We start from the raw sequence: 13,524 nt of genomic DNA, 5'->3' as shown, positions 1-13,524 counted from the left end.
CATTTCTAATCCTAAATGGGTAGCTGCTTTGCATGCTGGGAGTTGTAGTCCACAAACGAGTCGTTTCTAGACAAGATGGCGGAGTTGCTAATGACGCGCTAAGGGGCGGGCCCCGAGGGAATCTGGGCCGCTAGGGGATTGGGCAGCATGGGGACTTAGGCAGGCGGGAAGTAAAGGTCAGGTATTAAAGCCTTAACCCCGAGTGAAACCGACGGCCTTGAACTCTCGCGAGATCTCGAGGAGCCCAATGGAACGCAGGGCTCTGCTTATCACTAGGGCTATTTGTTAGGGGCGGAGCTACTGAGGTCTCTCCCCGAGAGTCGTTGGTGCCCAGCGTAACGGCTTAGCAGCTGTGCCACGGCTCTAAAGAGCGCAATCGTGGCCATGAAGGAAGAAAAAGACCATAGGCCTAAGGAGAAACGAGTCACCCTGTTTACACCGCAGGGCGCCACAGGCGGCTGTATTGGAGCTACTGCCGAAGGCGCCAAAGGGGACGATAGGCAGGATCGCTACAGGGACAAGAAAGAAGCTTTGAGCAAGGTGCCTATCGGGTGGTGGCACAAGAGGGCGGGACATGTCCACGGACTGGGGAGCATGGCTGGGAATGGGGCTGCTCTCTTCCTCTCCCGGGTAACTCTTCTGTTTCTAACTGAATGGAAATTGCTTCGCTCTGTCTCACACACGAGTGGAAATGGGATTAGCAGGTTCTGGTAAAGCCCCCGAAATGGGGTGCGGGTGAGGGGAAAAGGGGGTTCCCAGATGAGAAAGGGTTAGTTCAGAGCTGCGACTGTGGGGTGGTTATGGGAGAGGGGGGCAGCAGGAAAGATAGGGGAACTTTAATTGGCTTGAATTGCTAAATAGACCTTGCGACACCAGGGGTTAGGGTGGGAGTAGTTGTGATGTAAGTGTTAATGGAAGCGAGTTGGGGGAGCACATTAAGAGGATTTATGACCTGGAGGAGCAGACAGATGGAGGGCGATGGGTAAAGGTTTTACATGTTACACAGAATGGGGAAGGGAGTTCATTTAGCGCATGTTAGGTATGTGAGAGATACAATGTCGTGACACCGACAAAAGATCAGAATTCGTTCAAAATGGGTTTTAAACTCCATTTAAGAACAGAACCTGGGATTTTCCTTGCCCCAGACAGTTTTCACTTCCAGGAGTTTGTATAAACCCGCGTTATCCATATCTTTGCGTAATTCATAGCATTGGATTGCAGAAGAATATTTTCGGTGTTTTTATAAGTGCTTCTGTATTTTAGAGCCGATTATCAGAAACCATGATTCTGGTATGCCAGAAAGTTGGTTGCTATGTACTGATGTCCCTTTCCTCATTCGTCTCCTAAGGTGGTAATTCGAAGATTACCTCCCACTTTGACCAAGGAACAGCTTCAGGAACATCTTCAACCTATGCCTGAGCATGATTATTTTGAGTTTTTTTCTAATGATACAAGGTAAAAAATAATAATAATATTTTACCCTCCTTTTCGCTTTTTGATCTAGTGTCTTTATACATGTTTGCAATTCAGTCAGACACCTGCAACCATAGTCGCATAATTGCTTTCTGTCTCTACAGCCTTTATCCTCATATGTATGCCCGAGCATATATCAACTTTAAAAACCAAGAAGACATTCTTTTATTCAGGGACCGATTTGATGGCTATGTATTCCTTGACAATAAGGGTGAGTATAAGATATAGAAGAATTTGTCATGGTTATATTGAACAGAATGTGTGCCGCCACTTGCAGTACGTGGCTGTAATCAGAGCAATGGAGGCAGAAGCAGGAGGGTGACTCCAAGTTTGAGGCCAGTCTGTCCTGGAACTCACTCTGTAGACCAGGTTGGTCTCGAACTCAAATCCACCTGCCTCTGCCTCCCAAGTGCTGGGATTGAAGGCCTGCACCTCCACCGCTCAGGGAGATAGTGTTCTTAACTTATTTCTTTACTTTGATCCAGTAAATATAATTACCCCTAATTTCTCCTGATGTGATACTTTAAACTTGTTTCAAATTTTGACTTCCTGTCTCAAAGATGCTAATTAGTATCCTTTATGTTGCTAGACCTCAATTAGACTACTGTTTACCTTTCTCACAAAGTTGTGGATAACTAAAGCCTCAAATTGGATCTCCCAGGCTGGAGATGTAGTGCAATGATTGATTATGTGTGAGACCTTGGGTTCAATTTCCAGCATCAGCAAAAAAACAGGAACACACCACAAGGTCTTGTGATCCAAGCCATACAGTGTGTAACACTAACAGATTTCTGAATGAACTCCTGACTCACTTTTCATTTGCTGTCTGGGTTTTTGCAATGTTTAGCTACAATGTATCCAAGTTGCCTTTTGCTATCTTTCATTTGGTTTTAGACTCATGGGCAAGTGCTGTGGGGTTTCCTGTTTGTTTTCATTTCCTCAATTACTTCAAGTTTGTAAATAGTAACTCCTTGTTGTGGAATAGACCTGATAACAAGTAGAAGGGTTGGCAACTGTGTTTATCCAATGTGTGTACACTTAGGGTCAAATAAGGGTCTCTTACTGGGCTAAGGTTACTCTTTGCTACATTGTGCCTAACACACATACCTAATTATCCCATTTCCCAAGCTGGCTATTTTTTCCTGACCAGCATTTTTATTCTAGTAGATAACAGTGATTTCTCATTTAGCTTCAGGGATCCAAGTTGTATGATCTTTTCATTTCTTTATCCCTTCTATCTAAGTGATAAGTCTATTAACTTATTATTAATCAATTTTATTACATGCATGTGTTTATGTTGTGTGTCTTTAGGCTGCGGAACACATAGTCTCCCATCCATGGGGGTCTTGGGAATTGAACTCAGATCATCAACCTTGGTGGCAAGTGCCATTACACACTGAGCCCTCTCCAACCTGCTGGGGATTTTTTTTCTTTTTACAGTTTCATTTATTGTGCTTGTTTTTAAAAGTATTTTATGTGTATGGGTGTTGCCTGTGTGTATGTCTGTGCATCACATTCATGCCTAGTGCCTACAGAGGCCAGACAAGGGTATCAGATAACTTGAACTGGAGAGTTAGAGATGGTTGTGAGCTGCCATGTAGGTGGGTGCTGGGAATTGAATGTAGATCTAAGAGGAGGAAGTATTCTTAATCATTGAGCCATCACTCCAGCACCTAAAATGGAGGGTTTTTTCCTAAGACTTGTAGTGTCTGTCTTTCTTTTCTTTTCTTTTCTTTCTTTCTTTCTTTTTTTCTTTTCTTTTTGAGATGTATCTATACTTTGGCAGACAACCAGTGTCTTTTGCAGGGGTTTCTGTTTTTCTCTTTCTGTATACGTCAGCTTGATTACCATAAACTTGCATACAACCACTACACTAAGGATTAGACATGGGGACTCTCACATACTAGGCCATGTCTCTACCAGTGAGCTATATCCCAAACTTGAAATTAACCCTTTTGAAAAGATGATTTAAATTGATAGTTATGAAAGAAAAATTCCAAGCTCACCCTGGTTGTCATAGCCCTCCATGCCTTGCCTTGGTTCTGGGCTTCTTTGTTTGTTGCCCCAGTCTGTCTCCCACAGTTTCACCGTCCTTTCACCTGGGTTTGTCTGTTCTACTCCTCAGATGTGTAGTAGTTACTCAATCTGATTCTGCATTCACTAGGATTTTCATAACCTTGTTTCCTTGGTGATTTGGGTTTGTAGCCCAGGCTAGCTGTGAATGTCTATCCTCTTGCCTTCATCTCCTGAGCACTAGGCTTGCAAGTGCATGCCACCCAACCCAACTCCAGTTCTTACTTTATTCCAGTTAATGTCCATATGCCACCGAAGACAAGATAGTATTTTGTACCTTGTATGACATTGTTTGGTGGGAATGATATGTTATTATTATCTTTTTTAGCAGTCAGTTTTTCAGTGAAATACAATTTGTACATCATAGAATTCACCATCTGTAAGTGCAAACTTAATGGGGTTAGTATATTCACAAACTTCTACAACCATCACTACTAATTCTGGAGTGTTTCATCATCCCCAGAGACACCTGTATCTGTTAGCACTTTTCTCCTCCTCCCCCTTCAGCCCTGGCAGCCACACTGATCTATTTTGTGTCTGTGGATTTTCCTACTCTGGGCATTTCGTATCAACAGAATCATACTATATGTTCAGTCTGTAGTTCTTTTGGGGGTTTGTTTTCCTTTGTTTTGACTTTTTGAAACAATTTCTCTAAGTAGACCAGGCTGGCTTTGAACTTGTGTCAATCTTTTTTTTTTATTTAATTATTATTATCTGTAAGTACACTGTAGCTGTACTTCAGACACATCAGAAGAGGGCATCAGATCTCATTATGGATGGTTGTGAGCCATCACGTGGTTGCTGGGATTTGAACTCAGGACCTCTGGAAGAGCAGTCAGTGCTCTTAACCCCTGAACGAACCATCTCTCCAGCCCCTGTGTCAATCTTTCTGTCTCTGTTTTCTGAGTGCTATGCAATGTGATAACTTGATTATGCATACTGTGAAATGACTGATACAATGACGTTAATTACATCTGTCAAACTCACATTGGTACCTCATTCACAGTAATAGCTTTATGAAGATGTAATTTACACATCATAAGACCCAGTTTTTTTTTTTTAAAGATAGGGTTTCTTTCTGTCATCCTGGTGGTCCTGGAATTCATTCTGGGCACCAGGCTGGACTTGAACTTAGAGATCTGTCTGCTTCTGTCTCCTAAATGCTGGGACCAGAGGAATTCACAACCACGGCCCAACAAAATCTACCCCTTTAAAGCATACAGTTCATTGGTTTTTCCATATATTCACAGAGTTGTATAATCATCACCACAATCTAATTTTAGACCGGATTGTCATCCCAATGAGAAACCCCATACTCATTAGTTGTCATCCCTACAACTAACTCTAAACCATTAATATCTCCTGGATCTCCAGACAGGGTCTCACTCTATCCAACGCTGACCTCAAACTAATGATAGTCTTCCTCATTATACTCAGATGACCAGCATGTGCCTCTATACAGAGCAGATCTATGTAGATCTACTACTTCTAGTTGTGAATTACATGCTTGTAACTCCAGAGTCTGGAGGGTGGGGACAGGAGGATCAGGAGTGTAAGACAGTTTAGCTACCTAGCAAGTTTGAGGCTGGCTGTGGCTAGCTACATAAAGTGTCCTACTTCCCAAAATAGCTTTTCGTAAAGTTTGCTTATTTAAGAGCTATCTGCTGTTTAAGATTATTTAGAATATTTGAGACAGGAGCTTTCTAGGCAACCCAGGCTGGCCTTGAACTCATAGCCCTCTTGCTTTCCCCTTACCAGTGCTAGCATTATCAACAAGAAGTCACTATTCTAAGTTCTAATATATAAATTAATGAATATTGAAGAATGTATTTTCGCATATCAAAACATGGCACTTTAGAAGTTGAATTTCAGGGAACATTGATTTCTTTGCTGTATCTTTTATTTATCTGTTGCTATTGTTGATTGAGATAGGATCTTTGTGTACCGATCTGAAATTCTTGGGCTTAAGCAATAGTCCTGCCTCAGTCTTCCCGCTAGTTAGGACTGTAGGTACATACTAACCCCCATGTCTGCTGTCATACTTTTTTTGGTTTTTAGAGACAGGGTTTCACTGTATAGCTCTGGCTATTCTGGAACTCACTCTGTAGACCAGGCTGGTCTTGAACGCAGAAATCCGCCTGCCTCTGCCTCCCAAGTGCTGGGATTAAAGGTGTGCACCACCACTGCCCGGCTGCTGTCACATGTTTGATTATGTTATCAGTGTTAATTCTATTGTTATGTTAAATCTAGTAAGGGTGTTGGCCTTTGGGAGACTATTCAAATGACTGTCATCAAAGTAGGTCTAAAAAACTAATACATTGATTTGTGTATACATCTTTTTTGACATCTTCATTGTTAAAGCAAGGATGGCATTTTTTTTTCTTAAACAGGTCAGGAATATCATGCTATAGTAGAATTTGCACCATTTCAAAAAGCTGCAAAAAAGAAGATTAAGAAAAGAGATTCAAAAGTTGGGACTATCGAGGATGGTACAGTATAGCTCCGTTTATATACTACTGTTGTTGGCTTTTAGCTATTTGCTTTAGTTTTTAGTTCTTTTGCATGGTGCCCTTGTGAGGTAGACTCCAGTATATTAAATTAGAAAGCTCACAAATAAAGTTAATGAGAAATCTTATGCCTATGGAAGCTGTGCTGAATCATTAGAGTAGGGGTGGGGTTTCCAGTGTTCTGTTCTCTTTGGCTAGTGGCATTTCATTCCTGCACCACCAAACTGTCTAGTCATAACCACAGAGCAGTAAATCATTCTGAGTCTGCTGATTAGAAAATGGTTAGAAAGGGCTACTGAGATGGTGCAGTGCACTGACTGCTCTTCCAAAGGTCCTGAGTTCAATTCCCAGCAACCACATGGTGGCTCACAACCATCTGTAATGGGATCTGATGCCCTCTACTGGCATGTAGGTGTACATGCAGACAGCACTGATACATTTAAAGAAACATAATAAAATGTTTTGAAAAGAAAATGGTTAAGAAAAGTCCGGTTTTTAAAGACTAATAAGTCCTCCTGCCGCCCCTCCGGTTGCTGCGATTTGACTTTCTGTTTTCTAAAACAAGGTTTAACCTGTGGTAGAAAACTCTGTACATTTTTTTGAGATTTGTTTTTACTTTATGTATATGAGTAATTTGCCTGCATGTATGTCTGCATACCACTTGTGTGCCTGGTGACAGGAGAGACCAGAAGAGGACATTAGGTTCCCTGAAACTGGAATTATAGGAAAGTAGGAGCCACTATGTGGGTGCTAAGTATTAAACCCAGGTCCAAAAGCAGTCAGTACTCTTTAACTAATGAGCCATCCCCCTAGCCCCAACACCTTTGACAATGTGCTGTATATAGTGGGGGTGGGAGGAAGGGCATAATTGTAGAGTTCAGAGGTAGCGTGTAGGACTTGGTTCTTCCCTTATACTGTTTGGGTCCTGGGGACAGAACTTGGGTCATCAGATTTGGCAGTAAATATCTGTACCATCTAAGCCATCTTGAAACATCCCCCCACCCCAAGACAAAAACCTTATTCCCAAGTAACTTCATGTAAAGCAACTAAAATTGCCAGTCTGATCTCCTAGACTTTGAATGTGTAGTTAACAATACATGTAATTCTTAGGCTAAACAGAAATATAATAATGGAAAACTGAAATAATTTCCATCTAAGGCAAAACTAATTCCAGATTTTATGATTTTGGTAGCATTATATTGAATATCTGTTGTATGACTCCTGTATTAGACAAGGATATAGCTTCGGTATTTTTAAATTTCATTTCTTATGTGTGTGGGCGTATGCCTGCACATCTATCTATGCACCACGTGCATAGGTAGTGCCCTGAGAAGGGGCACTTCATCCCTTAGAATTGAAGAGACAGACTAGAGTGAAGCACCATTGAGTTTTGGGACTTGAACCTGGGTCATCTGAGAGTGCAGCTACTGTTCTTAACCACTCAAGTCATCTGTCCAGCCAATATTTTTTATGTCAGATTGAACTTTTAGAACCACCTTGTTGAATTTCTGCCATTTGTTACTATGATAGGTTCCATGAGGACTCAATAGCACAGCTCTTTTTTGATGATATGAAGATTTTCAATGTTGAAGACCAAACAAAATAATAACTCAGGTGTATTTATTTCCCTTTCTTAGGACAGAGGTATCTAGGAATGAACTCCAGGGATCACCATACTCTCCAAAGCCATGTCTAGGACTTGCCCTTCAATTTCTCTTTTTGGAGCACCTCACTTTTCTATGTTGACTTTTCCTAGAGTGGGTTATGCCCATGCACATATTGCTTACATGCTGTTAGTTAAGACTCTATAATTCCTGTTTCTCCTATAAGTGTGGCTCTTGATTTGTAGAAGCCTTAGTTTTTATCTCCTAAGACTCTGGGGGGCTCAAAACTAACACCTCACCCATGCCAAGTAAGTGCTCTCCACCTGAGCTGCAAGCCCAGGCCTGGGGCAGTATTCCACCTCTTGTCAGTGTGCTCAATTTTTTCATCTTCCATATAGTAGAAGAAATGCCATACTTGTAAGATAAATATTTATCATAGCTAACATTTCCTTTTTGTTGTTTAAAGTCTCTATTTTCTGGTTTCTTAAATGATTATTTAGATCCAGAATACAGAAAATTTTTGGAGAGTTATGCCACAGACAATGAGAAAATGACATCTACTCCAGAGACATTGCTGGAGGAAATTGAAGCCAAAAATCGAGAATTAATAGGTAAGTAGGAAGAGGATTCTGGCCAATGGCTGTTAGTCTGACTACCTAAGCCTTGCCTCCTCCTGCATAATTTGGCAGCTGTGTGACCTTGAAATCATTCCCTTCCCTGAAACTGCTTCTACCTGAATGCATACAGTAAACACCTGCCTCATAGGATGGGGACACTGCATCCATGAGACGATATTCTAGTGGCTTCCTTAGTGTTATACAGCTGTGGTAATAAGTATGCCAAGCTTAAAGCTTGTTACAGAATTCCTAGCCAGTGGTAAGTCTTTGAAGAACAATTGGTGTCTCCTTGTAGTAGGTTCTTATTCCTAAAACTTGACCTGGTAATCTAACAGCAGAGGTTCATTACTATAAAATTAAAAATCTGAGAAATTTCAGCTCAGATGTTTGTTCTAACCAATTCTAACTGCTGACATAGAGTTTGACCCAGGATTTCCACCCCTAGAAATTTATCCCATAAATTTGTTCTATAATCCTAGCTACTCAGGAGGATGGAAAGTTAAGGCCTGCCTGGGCTACAGTTTGCACATGGCCAGTTGGGCAATTTAGTGAGTAGAAAACCAAACCAAGCCAAAGGATTGTAATGGCGGCATACCCTTGCAATCCCAGCACTTAGGGGATAGAGGCAAAAAGATCAAAGGTTGTTAAGACCATCTTCAGTTACATAGACCAGACCAGCCTGAGCTATATTAGACCCTATTTCTAAATAAATAAAAAAGAAAGGAAGAAAGTTTTTTTAAAAAGTTGTGTTCAAAAAGATGCCATCAAGTTTAATATCATTGTTCAGCATGTTGAAAAATGAACTTAAATATATTTCTTTTTTAAAACTCATTTTTTATTTTGTTTGTTTGTGTGTTTAGTGTTTTGAGATAGGGTTTATCTGTGTAGCCTTGGCTGTCCTGGAACTCAGTATGTAGTCTAGGCTGGCCTCCGAACTCACAGAGAGATCTGCCTGCCTTTGTCTCCCTAGTGTGCCACCATGTTTGACCCATTTTTGCTGTTTTAGTGGTGTTTACATGTGCAGGAGGAGGGTATATGCCCACGAGTGCTGATGCCTGAGGAGGCCAGAGGCTTCACATTGTTTAGAGCTCCAGTTACTGTGAACTGTGAGGCTGTGAGCTAACTGATATAGATACTGAAAATTGAACTCAGGTCCTCTGCAATAGTAGTACTTGCTCTTAACCTCCTTAAATAAAGTTCTAAAACTTGATTTCTGTTAATAAATATGCAGAATGAGCTCATTTCTGATTGTTTCCTTAGAATAAATCCCCAGAGTTAGAATGAGGGCAAGCCTGTCCCTTCAGGTTCTGTCCAGTTGAACAAAATATCTGCTCCTGTATGATAAGAAGGTACTTACTTATGTCTTACCAATAAGAAAAGATTCATAAAAACTTTCAGTATTTCAATGAGAACTGATCTCTATTTTTTCTTTTTTCCTTTTCCCTTCCTCTTTCACTCACTCTCCTCCCTCTTTCCCTCCCTCCTTCCCTTCCTTCCTTCTTTCTTTTTTGAGAGGGTCTCATGTAATCCTAGGCTGGACACAAACTGTATAGTCATATAGCCAAGGATGGCCTCAACTCCTGATCTTGTCTCCATAGGCATGTGCCAACACATCCAGTTTTATCCACATTTTAAAAAATATATTTTAAGCCTCCATTTTAAAGTAGAATACTATAAAACTTGTTTGAGTTGACACAGCTGTAGATTTTGTAAGGGATGTACTTCCCCCATCCCGAGTGGGTAAGGGGAGCGGATGGTGAAATGTGGACTCCTTCCAGACTTGATTAATAATCTGCTTATGCTTTATAGCTAAAAGGACAACACCACTTTTGAGCTTCCTGAAGAACAAGCAGGTAAGTGTTCATTTTGGTAGTTGTCTTGGTTCTTTATTAGTTCGCAGTGAATAAATATTTGAGAACCCTGGAATCCTATAGGAAAATAGCTACCTTCCCAAGTTAGCCATTAAACTTCTTTGGCCATCTTATTCATGGCGGTCGTGGGCCTAGGAGTTTACGATGCAGACCCGGAGAGAGCTTTGCTGTCCCAGAGACATTTTGTATTTCCCTGACAGCCTCAGGGAATATACAAAGGAAATGTAGGGGCAGATTCTGGTCTTGATTCTTGAGAGAATGTGTAGTAAGGATGTTGTAGAAAGGAGAGAATCAGATAGGTTAGCAGGTATCCAAAATGCCTTTGGGGTTAGCTGGGGTTTTGATATGTTTGTAATAAGAAGGGTGTTGTTGTTATCTCTAGAGAATGAGAGAAGAAAAGAGAGAAGAAAGGAGGAGACGGGAAATAGAGAGGAAAAGACAGAGAGAAGAAGAGAGAAGAAAATGGAAAGAAGAGGAGAAACGAAAAAGAAAAGATATAGAAAAACTAAAGAAGATTGAAAGAATTCCAGAAAGGGACAAAATAAGGGATGAGCCAAAGATTAAGGTATGAAAGTGACAGAAGCTGACTGCATGTCTCTGAAAACTGCATGGATCTGTTTATGCATGGGCCTTGTGTTGTGGCAAATTTTGTTTTGTTTTTGCACTTTGCGGGGGGGTGGGTGGGAGGGTTAGAAATAGAGTTCCTGTTATGCTAATAGCATTAAGGTTTAAGCTTAAGATGACTTAGAAGGATTTAATACTTTACCCAATGCTGTCATCCTTCATTGCAGATCTTTTTTGCCTAAATCACTAGTAATGTTTGGTACGTGGGTCACTAGTCTCTCAGTTCCTGGTAAATGAGGACTTAGGTGTGGCTTGCATGAATTTGGGGGTTTTGTCAGCTTTTCTTTCATAAATGATACATGAAGTTGCCTCATCTCTTTGTTTTCCACTGTCTTCAGGTACACAGGTTTCTGTTACAAGCTGTGAATCAGAAAAATGTAAGGATCAAGTACATGATACAGAGCACCTAGTATCATGTCGTACACTCAGGTCTTAGCTAATAAACTTTTGGTGGTGGTGGTAGTGTTACATGGTAAAGCCCCTACAGATTGACTTGGGCTTTGTAAAAGCTGAGCTTTTTGACATCTCTCTTTAAAAGGAAACCGAAAACCAGGCATGGTGACTCATCACAGCACAAGGGTTTAGTTTGAAGCTAGCCAGACCTGCATGTCCAGATCCTAGCTTAATAAAATAGGATAGAATAAAATAGAGAGAACCCTGATGCTCTGTTGGTACGCAGAAGACCCAGCAATATAGGTTCAGAGGAAAGTCGGGATATAGAGAGCCCCTTCTCATCTTTTTTTTATGCCTCTCCGAATTGACTGCCATGGGAGAAGAGTATGGACAGATAACCTGCCTTAAGAGCTTTCCCTTCTCATGTGATTCTTGAGTGGCTTTCTTGTATCTAAAAATCTGTGAGCAGCAGATGCTTACTGTTCCATTGCATATAGGAAGAGGAAATCTTGTAGAGAAAGCTCAGCCTTGCTGCTTCCTTCCCAAGGGCATGGCTTAGGCAGCAAGCATCCCAGAGAAGGACTTACAGCTAGATCTTCAGAAAGTCTGAAAGCATCTCACAGATATAATGGCATGGTCGCCTTCTTTTGCTTTCTGGAAACATAGCAGTTCAAGGGGCTGGGGTTTCCTGAGTCTCTTTTGGGCTCATCATTGCTGATACAGGGGAACCTTCCACCTCACTTCCTTCCAGCTTCCGCCATGCCGCAAGCGATTTGACTTGCTAGTCCTCATGAAGAGCAAGACAGAAGGTAGAGTCAGCCATGCTAGAGAGCTTCTCTAATGTTCTTGTTAGAGTAATGAACATCTTGGCATCTAATGCAGGGAGATGTTCATTAGAGAAACCTGCACATCTGCCCTCATTTTGCTTTGGGACCTTCATTGTGTCAATTTTGGATTCCCATTGGTAGTTACTGTGTGTGCTGAAGTAGCTCATGCTTAAATGTGGTTCCTTTGCAGTAAGTTTTAAGCTTTTGCTTTGTGACTTGCATGATGCCTTCTCCCTGAGATGAACCTCTTATGATGCATTTACTATGATATTGTTTTGCCCACGAAACTCTGCCTATTCAACACCTCTAGCAGAGGTATCCATGATACCTCTTTATAGAAATGAGGTCAGAAAGAGCATCATATGTGGCCCTGAATAGAGATGAAACTTCAACCTTCTATTATTCTATAAATAAGGCTTTTGGATTTTAAAACTCCAGTGCCATGTAATTGTTGCTATTTATCTCTAATGATAATGCGATTATACTATCAAAAATATGTTGTTCTCAGGCTTCAGGCAGAGTCATTCCTGCAATGGATCTCTCCTTTGGTAATTAAGGTATTCTGCATTCCAAGAATATACACATAAGCAAAACAAAGTAACAAAAATTACACTGAGTCACTTAAAAGTTTGACCTGTAGCCGGGTATGGTGGTACACACTTTTAACCAGCACTAGGGAGGCAGATGTAGAAAGATTGTAATTTCCTGGCTAGCCTGGGCTACATATTAAGAACCTGTCTCAAAGCCCCTTCAAAAGAGGTTTTCTTAAAACCAAAGGAGTCTTGATAGCATTACCACAGGATGATGAAACTACTTCCTGTGTGGGGAGTGATACTTTCACTTTGGTAGCTTCTGTTTAATAAATCACTACTTTGCTCACTGGAAGTTTGAGACTAATGGCAGAGATAAGGGGTCTTCTGTAGTGTAAAGTTAAAATATTTAGTATATTGTGGGGTTTTTGATAGAAACAGAAGGCAGTGCCCCATGTACCAGAATAAAAAATAATCATTTTTTTCTTTAAAAGCTGCTCAGGAAGCCAGAAAAAGGAGATGAAAAAGAACTTGATAAAAGAGACAAAACCAAGAGACTGGACAAAGAAAATCTGAATGAAGAAAGAGCCAGTGGGCACAGTTACACTCTGTCCAGGCGTTCTGATGTCGAACTGAAGGATGAAAAGCCAAAGAGGTCAGTCAGCAGTGAGAGCCGGGTCTTAGCCATCTTTCATCAGTAGCCACTAATGTAGATGCCATGTCCTGGACTTGGATGGAATTAAATTATTTGTTGATTGTCATGGTGTATACAACCTGCAATAACACTCAGGAGGCTGAGATAGGAGGATGGCTAGCTTCAAGGTCAGCCTAGACTACATAGTAAGACCTTGTCAAAAAAATGAACTACTGGGCTAGAAAGATGGCTCAGTGGTTAAGAGCACTGACTGCTCTTTCAAAGGTCCTGAGTTCAATTCCCAGCAACCACAACCATCTGTAATGGGATCCGATGCCCTCTTCTGGTATGTCTGACAGCTACAGTGTACT

General features: G+C 41.1%; 1 protein-coding gene across 2 annotated transcripts in view; it reads left to right on the top strand.

Annotated features, from left to right (window-relative positions):
• Nucleotides 1-293: 293 nt before the first annotated feature.
• The window catches only part of Upf3b (UPF3B regulator of nonsense mediated mRNA decay), a 17,936-nt gene continuing 4,705 nt past the window's right edge, over nucleotides 294-13,524 (top strand). The window contains exons 1-9 of one of the 2 annotated variants that reach the window (XM_021187794.2): nucleotides 297-540; nucleotides 1,349-1,455; nucleotides 1,578-1,684; nucleotides 5,937-6,035; nucleotides 8,158-8,268; nucleotides 10,084-10,127; nucleotides 10,528-10,710; nucleotides 11,108-11,146; nucleotides 13,014-13,174. In XM_021187794.2, coding sequence (XP_021043453.1) covers nucleotides 385-540; nucleotides 1,349-1,455; nucleotides 1,578-1,684; nucleotides 5,937-6,035; nucleotides 8,158-8,268; nucleotides 10,084-10,127; nucleotides 10,528-10,710; nucleotides 11,108-11,146; nucleotides 13,014-13,174 — 1,007 coding nt within the window. In that variant the 5' untranslated portion in view covers nucleotides 297-384. Of the gene's footprint in view, nucleotides 541-1,348; nucleotides 1,456-1,577; nucleotides 1,685-5,936; nucleotides 6,036-8,157; nucleotides 8,269-10,083; nucleotides 10,128-10,527; nucleotides 10,711-11,107; nucleotides 11,147-13,013; nucleotides 13,175-13,524 lie in introns of both variants that reach the window. The other variant, XM_021187796.1, reaches the window with a different exon arrangement.

The sequence above is a fragment of the Mus pahari genome, chromosome X, assembly GCF_900095145.1.
Source record: "Mus pahari chromosome X, PAHARI_EIJ_v1.1, whole genome shotgun sequence".
Classification (NCBI taxonomy): Eukaryota; Metazoa; Chordata; class Mammalia; order Rodentia; family Muridae; genus Mus; species Mus pahari.
Note: the sequence above shows the minus strand (reverse complement) of the source record. Positions and strands in the feature narration are given on the sequence as shown.